This window comes from Nelumbo lutea, chromosome 5, assembly GCF_056320005.1.
Source record: "Nelumbo lutea isolate HS-2025 chromosome 5, American lotus-T2T, whole genome shotgun sequence".
NCBI classification, from domain to species: Eukaryota; Viridiplantae; Streptophyta; class Magnoliopsida; order Proteales; family Nelumbonaceae; genus Nelumbo; species Nelumbo lutea.
The window spans coordinates 45,125,019-45,140,681 of NC_142688.1; the positions used below are offsets into that span (position 1 = coordinate 45,125,019).

General features: G+C 39.9%; 1 protein-coding gene across 1 annotated transcript; it reads left to right on the forward strand.

The window, feature by feature from the left end:
* Positions 1-5,421: 5,421 nt before the first annotated feature.
* On the forward strand, positions 5,422-12,693 carry LOC148852107 (Peptidase M20/M25/M40 family protein). The gene is made up of 4 exons (XM_088944599.1): positions 5,422-6,581; positions 6,683-6,820; positions 12,042-12,281; positions 12,411-12,693. Exons 1-4 carry the CDS (start codon positions 5,715-5,717, stop codon positions 12,519-12,521), a joined length of 1,356 nt encoding a protein of 451 aa, XP_088800725.1. The 5' UTR covers positions 5,422-5,714; the 3' UTR covers positions 12,522-12,693.
* The last annotated feature ends 2,970 nt before the right edge of the window (positions 12,694-15,663 follow it).

Consider the following 15,663-nt stretch of genomic DNA (forward strand, 5'->3'; position numbering starts at 1 on the left):
CTCCGAAAAGGAATCTGTGGTCTGAACTCCCTACAAGGAGCCCGAACTCCCCGTAAGGAGCCCAAGCTCTCCTTTAAGCCCTGAGCCTTGCAAGCACAAAGGGCAACGACCCGAGCTGGCCTGCCCCATGGCAGTTCGAGACACACATCTATCCGAACTCAAGACTTCAACTCGCTCACCACTCCAGCACTTCGCCTCCAGGATGCCAAACTGAACAACCGTACCACGCCTGACATCGAGGAAGTCCGTACCCAGGGACGGTGCACCTGACTGACTTGGGATCTAACGCTTGACAGCCACTCTCCAACGGCCACCTGCCACGTCACCTGCTACCACCATCTCCAGTTGTAGAGACGGCTCCGACAAAGAGAGCAGTGGCGGTTCTGTCCTAGCAGAGGTGATGACACCTGAACTGGTAGGAGCGCAGGGATAATCATACCCGACCTGACAGAAGCTTAGGAGTGAGTGCGCGAGGTGATTATAAAAGGCTCCCTACCCCCCAAGAACGAGGTATGTGAACTTTGCGCCATCTAGTTTTATCTTGCCTTTGAGAGAATTCTAACTTGAGCTTCAGAGCAATCTCACCGGATTCCCCCTGGAGTTTTCTCATCTTTTCCGTTTTAGGTTCCCTGTAGCTCCGTTCAGAGGCAAGATCGTTGACAGCTAGGACCGGCCGGATTGTGCACCATCAACTACCAACTATTAGCAAAATCAAATCGTAACACATTAATGTCTCAAATGGGCATTTACATAATTTCCAAAGTCAACCTTAATGTTTCCACTAAATTCCTTAAGTTTCCTATTTTTTAGCCTTTAGCATCATTTTCGGTGTTGCTAAAAAGCATGAGCTTCATTATCAACAGAAGAAATTAGAAAACAGGCTTGTTGTTCATCGTCAATTACCTTTGGCAACGGTCTTCTTTGACTATGAGATTGTAAAGAGATGAGCGTTAGTAAATAGTAATAGCAAAAGAGACTTTATATGGAGAGAGAGAAGGATAAGATGAATTTAATATGATTGGTTGATAAAGAAAATTAGATGATATTCAAAAGACATTTTTATCGTTAGCTTGGGTGCTCACACAGTTCGCGCAGTCCCTTACAGCCTTGTATTTGGGAATATTTTGTAATGAAAAAAAATATACCAATACAGAGATATTCTCAATGCAAGGTACTTTGCAAAGTGTTTTCATGGCAAAAAGACAAATCACAGACATCATACTAATATCACATGAACTATTCAACCCAATGAAAACGAAGAAGGGCAAAGTGGGCTTGCAAGTTTGCAAAGTTGACATGGAAAAGGCCTATGATAAGCTTGAGTGGAATTTTATAGAAAAAGTGTTAAAGAGGTATGGTTTTAATGAGAGGTGGTGCAATGTGTTTCAACCGTCTCTTTTCATGTATTGATTAATGGTTCCCCAGCTGAAGAATTTAAACCCACTAGGGGTGTTCGACAGGAAGACCCTCTCTCCCCTTACCTAACGAGAATGGCATGCTTAGAAACAAAAGGCGCTAACCTTGGATTTGCTACATCTAGAGAGCGTCCAAATATTCTCATTCTGCAATTTGCATACGAGTATATAGTCTTTGCAAAAGCATCGAAAAACAATACCTTAAGAGCAAAGAAATATTGGAAAATATGCAAAATTTTCGAGTCAATTTCCAAACATGAGGAAATCCAACTTGTATTGTTCTAAGAATACCCCAAGAAAAAATCAGAAAATTATTGAAAGAATCCTAAAGATTATCCAAGAAAACAAAAATGAAAACTACCTTGGAGTCCTAATTATAGAGGGGAGATTTAGTAGAATTGAGGAAAGAAAAATCTTTCTGGATACCACTTGCCAACTGCTGGTAAGGTCACTCTCATTGTGGCATCTAGCAATACGATCCCACTTTACACCATGCGGTCCTTCAATCTTCCAAAATAAAATATAAGAGACAAAATGCAGAGGAAACTTCTATGGGGAAAAGAGTAACAAAAACTCCACTTAGTAGGGTGGGAACGAATTTGTCAATCCAAACATGGGTGAATGTTGCATGCCAAGCAAAATTAGGATGGAGAATTTTAAGTGAACCCTACAACCTAAGAGTTCAAGTGATAAAGGAAAAATACTTGGAAACACACAATTTTTTGGGAGGCCAAATTCAAGAAAGGAAACTCATGGGCCTAAAAAGGCATACTAAGTCACAGGGATACATTGAAGTGTGGAATCCAATGGGTAGGGGTGTCAATGGATTGGTTTTGGGTTGGACTCCATCCAAATCAAAATTCATTTAGATGGATTGGATGGACCAATAAGACATATTCAATTTGGACGGACTGGATAGACCAATATGACATATTGGATTGGACCTGATCCATCCATAACGAAATTATATTAGATTGAGCCAATATCTGGTACATTGATAGAAGTTAAGAACATATGTATCAATGGACCAGGTTTGAGTTGAAACCAATCTAAATTAATAGGAATTTGAACAGATTGAATAGTCTCTGGATCGGTCCAAAATGGCCAAAAATATTGGTTGGACTGGATTGGACCAAGTCCATTTGTAATGGACTTCACACTGGACTGACCAGATTAGACCAAATCCAATCCAATTGACACCCCTACCAATGGGTAGATGGAAATGATAAGTCTTTTAAGCTGTGGAAAGATAATTGGATATCAACTGACAACCCACAATGACATCAGAAGAGGAAAGAGGAGAAGCTAATGTGGCTTATATATGTATATATATATATATGATGTAGTGCAATCCGGTCACTCCTAGCTGACGCTCGCGTGGCTCCTGAGAGGTACCTAAGATGAGAGGAAAGAGGAAGAACTCCCGGGGGTTTCCTGGCGGAAACACTCCGATGCTTAAATTAGTATTGTGTACAAGAAGCAAAAGGAGAATGAAGGCTAAGAGTGCAGGTTGCGCAGATGATTTGAAGATAACTTGTTCCTTGAGAATGAGCCCCTTATAACTGAATTCTGTTGCTTCAGGCCCTCTGACTTCTGATAGGGCAGGTATAACCGCCACTGTCAGTCTGCCACAGCCGTTACATGCAAGGCTGAGGTGGCATGTGCGGGGCCGTCGTTGTAGGGTACGTGTCTGTCAGGTGCGGGACACCTTTCTAAAGGTGGCAGGCGCGGCGAGAGGGACATGTCTGTTGTCCACAGATTTGTCGAGTACGGCGGTCGAGCAGGAAGCCCTCCCGTGATATACCGAACTACCCTGAGCCGGGCTGTCCTTTGAGTGACAGGTTGCCTGTAGCCGGTTATGACGAGCTAGCTTACCCGAGGTGCCTGTGCCTCGGGGTGTCCGGAGAAGGATCGGTGCGTTCTTGCCTGGGAGTGGCCCGAGGTCCATTGGGAGGAGCTCGGGTCTTAAAAGGGGGTCAAGGCGCCTCGAACTCGGGACCCCCCAAAGTGCCTTAACCCCAGGGAGGAGGTGCGGGTAAGGCGGCTCCCGACGAGTAGTTTATTTTCCGAGTTGCCGAGCTGAACTCAGTGGGACTTTCCCTCCGAGTTGTGCTCACGCTCATTGCGCTGTCATGCTGAGTCACTGTTTGAGCAAGGTCACGCCCACGTGTACCCGTGCTGCGAGGTCGGGCCAAATCACCCTCCATCAATATATATTTAATCAGGGTTGGGGTAGGGCGAGGACCTCAATTCCCACTCCAACCCTATCCTTGATCAGGGGTCAGGGATCCCTATTAATTCCCACCTCGCCAAAACAATCCACATCCCTAAGCCCATCGGATTGGGGAAGTCGGGTATGGGAAAACTGTCATCCCTAGCTGATGCATGGGGGAGGCCAAGAGGGCCACCCTTCGAAATTTGCGATAGGTAACAATATTCCATGAAGGCTGGTAGGGTAACAAATTGGACTAATCTATAATTTATCCTTTTTATTTAGGGGCCATTTGACAAGTTTTTTTGGGAAGATCTTTTGGTATCTCTAACAAGCTTTTGCATTAAGATATGAGTAGCCTAAAGTCGGTTTGGCTATCACATGTCTTTCCACACGTTTTTTTGTGCGATAATAAACCAAGAAAGACTCAAAATTAGGGCTTCCTGAAATTAGCACAAAACGAGCTTCTCGCATCTTTTCAGCACATTAGCTTTTAGCATCTATATCTGTTACGAACCAAACGGAAAAAGACTGCAGTGCAGTCTACACAACTTGTAAACAGCTAAAAGGCACGCCAAACAGGGCCTTGTTTAATTTAATGAATTAAGATATGCTACCAACCTTACAATTCCCAGCTTGTTCCAACCAACCAATGCAATCGAATATTGGAAACATCTCCCTATGAATTACAAGGGATATGTTTGCAATGTACGCTGCACTGGATTGTTGGGACAGTTTTGACTTTTCTAGAGCGTTGTGTTAATAGCGAGACCAGACCTGCTCCTCACATAGGGTGCCTCACTCCGACCTTACACACATCCTACCATGCATTGCGAACGTCTCCCGTACTTATAAGTTGTTATTCATGGGAGATGTTCACAATGCACGGTGGATGTGCTTGTAAGCCACCCATGTGTGAGGAGCATATCCCATTCCGTTAATAGCATATCCCTTTTCTCCACTGTTAATGGCCCCATCAATTATCTCCATCACATGAGACCAGATCTGCTCCTCACACCTGGCGCCTCACACGTACATCCTATCATGCATTGGGAACATCTCCCGTATTTATTAGTTATTATTAATGAGAGGTGTTCTCAATGCATGGACATGCATGTGAGGCACCCATTTGTGAGGAGTAGATCCCGCTTCCCATCAAACTGGGAATGTTAATAGCATATCCCTTCTCACATGCACATCCACCGTCCATTGGGAACATTTCCCGTGAATAATAACTTATAAGTCCAGAAGATGTTCCCAATGCATGGCAGGATGTAGGGCTGCAAGTCGGGCCGGGTTAGGTTGGGTTGAGGCCAATCCCATCTCAATCCTAAGTTCTAAACACCAACCCTAACCCTAACTAAATTCCTTCAACCCTTACCCAATTCAACCTTCTCCCCATCTTTTAAAACCTCATAGAATTTCTCGATTTTAGATCTTAACTCAACTTTCACTACATATATTAATCTTACGTTTCATTAGTATTTGCTTGTTGACGTTATTTTTTTTGTTCTTTTAGTACAAAAAAAAAAAGAAGTGTTAGAAATGACTATAGTTTATTATGACTAACAATTTACAATAAATATTTTTTGGGCGACAAAAAACATAGAGGAGATGAAGAATATAAAAGACATAAAATAATGTTATTAAGGTTTTAGTCTTTCTAATTAAGATTAAGTAAAGTGATTATCTTAAAAGAAATACATGATATTTGGTGGGGGCTATACAAATATCATGTATCTAAACAAATCAATGTATGCTATATATTATATATAACATATATTTATATATGACATGTACTATAGAGTTGAGTTCAGGTTGAGTCAAATTGGGTAAGGGGTCAACCCTAATCCAACACAAAACAAAGTCAAATTCATGAATTTAACCCTAACGCTAACCCAAACATCAACCGAACCCGACCTTCCGGCCAATCCGGCCAAGTTGCAGCGTTATCAATGGGATGTGCGTGTGAGGCGCCCTATGTGAGAAACAGATCCGGTATCCATCGCAAGCTCATCATTAGGCTCCACTCGACATAACAAGGATCATAGATCTGAACTGCTGTTACTTTGCAGTCACTGACCGCCATGTCCAGCATAAGTCGACTCCTGCTCTCACCTTTCACACTCCTGATCTTCCTCTCCCTTTTCCCCCCAACAATTATATCTCAAAGCCAACCAGAGCAAGAAGACACACCCATCACCCGCTTCCAGCGCTACCTTCGAATCAAAACTGCTCATCCAAACCCAGACTACGCCTCCGCCGTCTCCTTCCTCACCTCAGAAGTCCATTCCATCGGTCTCAAAACCCTAACCCTAGAATTCTCCCCCGGGAAGCCCCTCCTTCTCGTAACCTGGCCGGGTTCTGACCCTTCTCTCCCTTCAATCCTCCTCAACTCTCACCTCGACAGCGTCCCCGCCGAGCCATCAAAATGGCTCCACCCGCCCTTCTCCGCCACCCGAACTTCCGACGGCAAAATCTACGCCAGGGGTTCTCAGGACGACAAGTGCATCGCAATTCAGTACCTCGAAGCAATCCGAAACCTCCGAATGAAGCGTAAGTTCCAGCCACTTCGCACAGTTCACATATCCTATGTCCCTGATGAGGAGATTGGTGGGTTTGATGGAGCTTCCAAGTTTGCGGCGTCCAAGGAGTTTCAGGATTTGAATATTGGGTTCATGTTGGATGAAGGTCAGGCGTCAACCACCGATGAATTTAGGGTTTTTTATGCTGACCGGTCGCCTTGGCACTTGATCATCAAGGCTGTTGGAATGCCCGGGCATGGGTCGAGGATGTATGACAATGGTGCGATGGAGAATTTGATGAAGAGTATGGAGACTATTTCTCGGTTTAGGGAGAATCAATTTGATTTGGTTAAGGCTGGAGTGGCTGCAAACTCGGAAGTTATCTCAGTGAATCCAGTGTATCTGAAAGCTGGAACTCCTTCTCCTACGGTTAGATAGTCGCAATTTGTTCTAGTTGCGCGCAATTGATTATTTTAGTCAAAATTATTCATTGTGAAGGAAATCTAGGAATTGAACAGCAATATATGCAGGGTTTTGTAATGAATATGCAACCTTCGGAAGCAGAAGCGGGTCTCGATGTTCGTCTTCCACCTACTGCTGATCCAGATCTCTTAAGGAAGAGAATTGCTGATGAATGGGCACCAGCTACCAGGAACATGACATACCAGGTTAGAAATGGTTGTTCTTTTTCTATATTCACTGTAATATCTTAGGTTCATGTTCTTCGTGACGATATTAGAAAGAAACAAAACGGTTGTAGTCAATTTGGTTGAGATGTTACTAAAAGTGCATGAAATTAGAGCAAGTGCTGATCCACAAAGAAACAATAACAATTGTAGATTGTTATAAGGGGAACATTTTTCTGCTTTGACATAAGAGATTGTTGCGTTGTAGTACGGGGAGATTTGTGATTTGCTTTAACCATAACTAGCTCAATTATTGCCGGAGAGGACCTCACCATGTTTTGAAAATTCTATTGATCCTCTTCCAATATCATCATCGTCATCATCCAGGCCTTATCCCTTTTCCCAACTAATCCTCTTCCAATATATACTCCAAAATAATTCCATGGAACAGACATTTCCACTTGACTCTTCGTTACACTCTGCACTGCAATATTGATCTTAAGGAAATTTGCACATACTGATGAACAACGAGTTTGATACCACGTAGGGTGGTGAGGTACTTCTGAGTTTTGGACACAAATTGCAATGGATGACTCATTGTCTATAATCTATATTTCCCCTTCATTCAGGCACATCAACTGCTATGTGGCTGTGCACCAAGCATCTGGTGCCCCTTTTCCTTCATAGTATTTTGAAAGTGTTCTTTTCCTAATGAGCTACCTGGAAGCTTGAGCAAGAAGTTCTTGTCTTTGTAAAGATGGGTACCTTTAGAACTTCCTTGTGAAGGACTGCAATGGGAGTTTTATCCCTGTTGCATTAGAGTGAAGAATTAGAATGGTGAAAACATAATGGTCAGATCAAAACCCAGACTTTTGGCTATCTGTGTCCTCTTTCAAATTTCAACATTTTTTTTTATTTCAATAAATAAACATAAGGTTCATGACCATGCAATTATTGAATGTTCCATGTAGTATTTCCTTGGCTAACTATTGAGTGCATGCTGCTTCTGAATTGATCCAAATGCAGGCCTGTCAATAGGCTAGCTCTGGCACTCTGGCCTCTGGCCTCTGGCCCTGCTTAGGGTAGATCTGATCCCAAACCGATAAGATAAGCATGAATTCTGCCCCAACCTAGACCCTATAGTAATGGACCTAGAACTCCATACTTAATTGGGCAGATGAGGTATGACATGAACCTGATTATAACTGATTAATTAAACCTGCTAATTTTCTTGTTTTCATTTCTAAAAATATATTGTATGTCCTCTATAATACCAATCTTTTTTTATCAGCTTCTATTATACCAATCTTAGATATCTTATATAAAGTTATTACAGGTAAACCATGATAAGCATATATAAACATTGGCGGCTGTAAAATGTATTATGTGCCCATGTTTCTTTATGAAAAGGGGCCTAAGGAATTACTTTGGAGATGAGAAAATCTATGATGCTGGAAAGATATGGTACTGGAAGAGCTTTGACCAATCAAAGCCCACGAATTCTGATAATATGTATGTGTATATATATATTATTTGTGGGAGGAAAACTCTATAGCTGAGAAGTTCACTGTTGTAATTTGAATTTTGAACCTTTTGTCCTTACAGAGAAGTTCTAAACTCAACACTGCACGCTGTGGCAATTGGTGTCACAACTTGGTTGGTCTTAGACAAGGTTCTTGGCTAAAGCTTAAATGTTTAGGCTTGGGTTAAGGAAATAGGCCACCTGAGCCGAATACTATGCAGTATGCGGTGCTTAGAACTAATGTATCTTGTGTGAGTACTTTTTTTTCTTTTTCTTTTTTGATAAATTTTTTCTTTCTTTTTTTTTTTTTGGGGGGGGGGGGATAAACTCCAAAACCCCCCTGAACTATGGGGGTGTGTCATTTTACTACCTAAAGTATGAAAAGTTGCGAATGCCCCCTAACTCAATTTGGATTAGGCTAAAACTCATACCTGTTTTGGTCCAATTCGATTTGTAGGTTAAGTTAGGGAATAAGTTGACTGCTCAATTCCTAGGCCCTGGGCTTGTTTTGTCTAGGGGTGCAAGTTTGGTAGCCAATTCAAAAATTTTACACAACATTGAGCTCGGGCTCTTGGCTCTGGCTGGACCTAGTGTTTTAAAAGCGCAAGGGTCAATTTGTGCCTGAGGCGCAAGGTGCATGCCTTTTTAAGCAAGGTGCAAAATTACAAAAAAATGCTAAAAAATAAAAAAAATGTCAGAAAATTCAAAAAATAAAGTCAAAAAGTTAAAAAAAATGCAAAAAAAACTATTAAACATAATGTTAATAAAAAATATAAACTTAAATTTTAAAATAAATGTTTTAAAAAGACTATTATCTAAATTTAAAATACATAAACATAACAGGTAAAGTGTATTCAAATGAAATTTTAAAAATAAAAGCAAACATATAAAGCATTTTCAAGCATGTAAAACCCACAATCTCTTTTTTTTGCTTAATTGCGTTGCATCAAGTAGCTAATGTGATGTAAAACATTGCATTCTTGATTCTATGAGTCGCCTTTATACCACGCCCTTGAGGCAAGCCCGAACAAGTCTATATTAGGGTCTGAAATTCTTTTTTCTCATATAAAAATGATGATTTTATAACTTTCATTGCCTTTTAAGAAGATTTTTTATTGCAATGAATGAATGAACAACATTAGCAATTGCATGGGTGGCTGAGATTAGTTTACTGATATTAGGAGACAATTGGCCTAGATCTTTGGGTTGAGTGGTATCTCATTTGGATGGACTGGATCAGTCAAAGTCTTGGTGCATCATTTGGATGGCTGGGATTTATTGACTAAGCTTGAGAGGCCATTTTGGTGGTCAAGACTCAAGGTAGTTGGCTTATTTGATACATCATTTTTGTTTGGGTTTTGATGCTTTAAATCTTGGTCCATTGTTTGGTTGGTCACTATTAGTTAATTGCGTTAGAAAATCACTCTTGAGTCTTGATAGGCTACATTTTTGTGTTGATTTGGTACATTTTTTTTTTTATCATCAAAGGAGACTTTTATTTGAAATTGGATTTAAGAAGTTTTACAACAATGTGTATGGAACAAGTAAGTCCCACACGAATACATATTTCTATCCCTTTTACAATGCAGCCCAAAACAATTGTTGCCTCAAAGCCCCTGGTTTAGCAAGATAATCAGTTAGCCCATTTGCACTCCTTCTAACCCATTTGAATTCTGCTTCTATCTCCCTTGCAACCTTTTCCATTTCCCTTATCACTTGTTTAAAGGTCCACGGAGTAGTTCTATTGTTATTAGCCCAAGAGATGATCACCTTGGAATTCCCTTCAACCTCAATTTGCCTCATTCCTAGTTGCTTGGCTATCTTCAATCCTTGTAGCAATGCCATTACCTCAGCTTTTAGAGAGTTGCCCATGCCAATAGGTCCAGAGAATAATGCTAATATCCTCCATCCAAAATTTCTGATTACTCCCCCGATACCTGACAATCCCGGATTCCCAAATGAACTTCCATCAAAATTTAGTTTAATTCTTCTGTTACCATTTGGAGGTTTCCATTCCAACCTTACCCTCTCTTTCACTCTTGAAGATTGTGCTACTTCTGTCCAGGATCTTATAATGTTTGTGACTCTGAACTCTTGGAATATATGCAAAGAATTTACCCAATGGGCTACTTTAACTTTGATTGTGTCAATCACCTCTTCCGTGGTTTTACTCTTTTCTAAGAATATTCTGTTATTCCTTTCTTCCCGTATCACCCAACAAATAGCTGCCTTTGTAGCTTTCCACATAACCTTCCCTCTTTTCTTTGATTGCCTCAAAAAGTCATGGTTAAAAAGACCTACCACATCTTGAGGGGAACCCCACCTACAACCAAAGAGAAGACAAAAAGAATCCCAAACATGATGCACAAAAGAACAAGATAAAAAAATGTGTGTCAAGGTCTCACCGCTTTCCTTATAAAGGGAGCACATGTGAGGAGAAAGGCAAGCAAAAGGCCTTCTTTTCTGCAGCATATCACACGTATTAACCTTACCAAGGAAAATTTCCCAACAGGGCTTGAATTTTTGGGGGGATAGGCTTACTCCAAATTTCTTTTACAAGGAAGTCCCCAACCGGGTTGCTAGGTGATGCAAGGATATTAAAGAAAGAGGAACAAGAGAAGAGGCCATATGTGGAGCTTTTCCAAATTCTGGAATCTTCCAAGGATGGGTCCAAAAGGACTTGGATGTTGGTACATCATTTGAATGGCTGAGATTAATGCACTGGTCTTAAAGAGACCATTTTGATGGTTTGATCTTTGGGTTAATTTGATGTCATTTACATGGCCTGTATTTGTTTTTAAATTCAAGTAGTTTGGTATATCATTTATCATTTCCATACCCTAGATTACTGCAGACCATTGCAAATTACTTAGATTTTCAAGATTACTTGATCCGTCTTGAGGAACGAGTTTAAAATTGTATTCACCACAAAAAAGAAAGTTTGAAATTGTCCTCTAATGACAAGGGCACATTTGGGATTTTAGAAATGTTTAACAATGCAGTTATGCACATGATGTGCATATCAACTCCTTTGATGGATGATGATGAAGGGGTCACTTGTCATGATATGAAAGTATAAGGGGCTAAATGCCACAGAAAAAGGGTAAATTACAGACTGACACCATCTACTTAGGGAGTAGTGACACTTAGCCCCCCAAACTTTGTTTTGCAACAAATACCCCTTTGAACTTTTGATTTCTGCACTTTGCTCCCTATTCCTTTAACAGGGTTGATGGTGGTAAAGTTACAAAATTTCCCATTTAAGATTCAGCAGGCCAAGAGCAAAAGCTATCAAAATGATGATAGTGGGCATGCTAAAGCACAATTTATCTTTTTGGTTGGGTTACTGTGTATAACTAAAATGTATCATTTGCTTGACTACAAACTTCAAATACCTGCTAAAATAAAATACCAAATACAAAGGAAGAAAAAGGTGCTTTTTACACATTTGGAATTTTCTGTGGTGCAATATAACATCTTTGGTGGCTTAGGTGATGCATGCTTTTGTTCATGTTCTCAATAAGCTCATTCCTAGGTGGATTAAATTGCAGATAATCAGGGTTCTAGTTTTTAAAACTTTTCTATTTGGGCATCTTTCCATGGGGATATTTCTTCTCATATACACATAAACATGTGATCAAGAGTCTAGTGTGTGGTGGGAATTGGAATTCTTAATTGCCGAATAGCTTTCCCCATTTCTTTCTAAATCTTGATAATCATTTAGGGTTTTTCATGTTGCAGATTAGTGAGAAAGGACCCATAAGAGACTACATGGGCCGCCCTCTAATGACATTAACTAATGAATCCAACCCATGGTGGTCTGTTTTTAAGCAAGCTATAATTGCAGCTGGAGGAAAACTTTCTAGACCAGAAATTTTGGCTTCGACAACTGATGCAAGATACATGAGACAGATGGGAATACCTACTCTTGGGTTCTCCCCAATGATAAATACTCCGATCTTACTTCATGAGCACAATGAGGTTTGACAATTTTACCAATATATTTTTCCTTTTTGATGATTCAATTAGTGTTATCTTTTTCGGTACTTCCAGTTCCCATGTAACTTTATTTTATTTCTAACCATTCACTGTTACCAACTTTTCATGCAGTACCTGAAAGATTCTGTATTTCTGAAAGGAATTGAGGTATATGAATCCATAATCCGTTCATTAAGTTCTTTTAAAGGAGGTTCAGTTGAGGCCTCAACTCAGGTTCAGTGATTGGTATGTAAACTGAAATCCTTGTTGTGGTGAATGTAACTGTACTGCACCTTAAACCATCTGTAATTTGCCTGTGCCTCTGCATGTATAGATATTGCTAATATGGATGAATTACCTATCAATTAGTGAATAATAAAATTAGCAGCATATAGTTCTTCAGGCATGCTTAAAATTTCATTGTTCTTTTTATACAAGTTCTATCGAAAAATGAAAAATGGTCTTCGGGTGCATCTTCACTGCAAAGCTGTCAAGGCGATGCCTAGGCAACAATGCACCCTTGGAGGCTCACCTCGCCTAATCATCAAGCAGTTTTGTACTTCTTATTATAAAATACTTTATTCTTTATATTTTGAGATTATAGTTATAAAGTAGATATTTTTAAACTAGAATATTCATTTTGTGTGTTTATATACTAATTTCTTTTTATTATTTTCTTATTTGTTGGGATTTAATCAACACAAACATTGCTAAATGCTGTATTGAACCTCAACAACTAAAACCTAAACCAATAAGTAATGTAGAACTTAAAATTTTGTCTAATCAATACGATTTCTTCTTTTTCTACTTTTCTTCCATATTTTCATGTTTTCTACTTTTTCTTTTCTTCTTTTACCGTAACAAAAACAAGGGTTCAGTAGACCTGGCAAAAGGTTGACCCATCCCGCGAACCCGACCCAACCCAACACAAAAAAAGGATTAGGGTCTCATATTTAGCTACCTGAATCCAAGACCAACCCGACCTGACCCAGGAAAAGAATGGGTTGGGTTGGGTCATGTGTCAACTCGATAACCCGATTGTTAGGTCTAATTGGGACTATTTATGCATTGTTAGAAGTTTCCACTCTTTAATTTTTACTATTTAGTTTATACTCTTTATTGTTTACTTTTTGAATTGTTAAATGTTCGAGTTTTTAATTTTATATTTGGAATTTAAGGTTAATTCCTTTAATTTTGGCATTTTCATGTATCTTTTCTTTATTTTTAAATTTCAATTATTTTTTGGGATGACCTGAATTGACTCATGGGTCAACCCTAACCGGAACATTCAGGGTTGTCTAGCATTTGACAGCCCAACCTGAAATTCAACCCAACCCGAAATCAACCCGAAGTGTCTTGACCTAACCCAAACCCGACCCACCCAATCCAATTGCCAGGTCTAGGGTTCAGCCCCTATACTTTTTCAATTTTCTTTTTTCTTCTTTTTCTACTCATGAATATGTTGATTTTCTATACTTAAGCAGGAATTCTAACTTTTCTTATGAAAATTATGAATAATTATTAAGGAAATATGGTTATGGTACCTAGGAAACTACTCTAGGATCTATTTTTGTTACTTAAAAATATTCATTGCTAGGCATCTAGGTGACAAGCCCCCCCCCCCGCGGAGTCGCCTTGGCGCCTTGAAAACTATGCTTCATTGCTCGTTTGGTTGAGAGGTAGGGGTGAGCAAATGGTTTATTTGGTTAAAAACTGAACCGAATAAACCGAAATTTTAAATGAAAAATCGAACCGAAACCAAAATATTGAAAAACCGAAACTGAAATTTTTGGTTCGGTTTTCAGTTATTTTGGTTAAAACTGAATTTCAACACTATATATATTTTAGGGTAAAATACAAAAAACCTTGGAAGTTTTTGGCAATCATAAAAACCTCCCCTATAGTTTAGCAAAAACCTCCTCTTTATTTTTGAAAAATTCAACAAATACCTCTCTTCCGTCAATGAGCAAGACGGAAAACGTTAAAGAGATTTTTTTTCAAAATACCTATTTTACCCTTTTATGAATTAATGTGCACCTATTTTTACTAAAATAGCTTCGAACACTATTCATCTTCTTCCTCACCATGCATAGCGACATAACACTGTTCATTGTCTCGTGGGCATTCCTGATACATGATGCAATCATCCTCCTCACCCTCATCAGCATCTCTTTTGTTTTTTTGTTCCTATATAGAATAACCCAGATGCTAAAAACCAGGAAAACAAAAAAGAAAGCTCCAGGACTGGATCCTAAAATGATTGTTCTCCGGGTTGTTTTCGTTTTTGATGGGGATTTCTGCACCTTAATGAATGCAGATGCACTATAATTAGTGATTTTCTTATTGTTTGCCACGAGGGAGAAGACTTGGGCTGGTAAAGAGCAATTCCCCATTGAAGCATTTTCATAATACTGAAAGAATGCAGTAATTCCCCATTGAAGCATTTTCATAATACTGAAAGAAAGCAGTTTCGCAGGAACAGGACTGTTTTCAACAATCCATACTTGTATCTGTAATATCTGGATAGTAAGCAGCATTAGTGAAGTAACGTCCTCCAGAAAACTGTGAAATTGAGAAGATTGACAAGACAGAGGAGTAATTTCAGAACACCCCTGATCTGGTTCCCTATCATCTAATGGCATAAAATAGCTTGTTTCCCCATTAGTTCCTTGTGGACAAGTACACAGCCCATTTGAGCAAATACTGTAATTCCCACAGCGCGAGTTAACCACACTCGCCTAAATCCATGGTTTCTGTAAGCACATCTTTCCATCTGGACGGAACCACAGGAACGAGTCTGAAGGAGAATTTCCCGTTATCATTTCATTTGTCTTGTCCCGTTATCTTTCAGGATCATCACATAGCTTAGTTTGCCAGCCAGCGAGTATTTGAAATAGACCTACGGAGGATCCGACTCGATGAAAGCAAACACACCTTCACGAGTAACAGAGAATGAAAACAAACCTCGACTCCAATCCGTCAGTGAGGCCCTTGCTGTGAGTCTCTCCCCAGGAACCAAGGTGTCTGTTGGGTGATCAAAAGACTGCCAGACGGTTTGGTTGTTTCTGTCGAAGAGCACGAGATTTCCTGTCTCGGTCAAGTTCATGCCGGCGACGGACTTCCCAACTGTGCTGGTTGACCAAACCAAACTACCACCAAAGTCTCACAAGATCAAATCTCCATCTGCAGTGAGGTTCAAAGTTGCATTGGCTCTAACAGAGTTGTTACCATTGGCAAACTAGATTACTTTAGTGAAGTTGTTACCGTTCGGTTAACCAAATTTCTAAAACTGAAAACCGAAACCAAAATCTTGCAAAACCGAAAAAACCGAACTCAAATGACCAAAACTTGAAAAAAACCGAAACCGGAATTTTAGGTCGGTTTT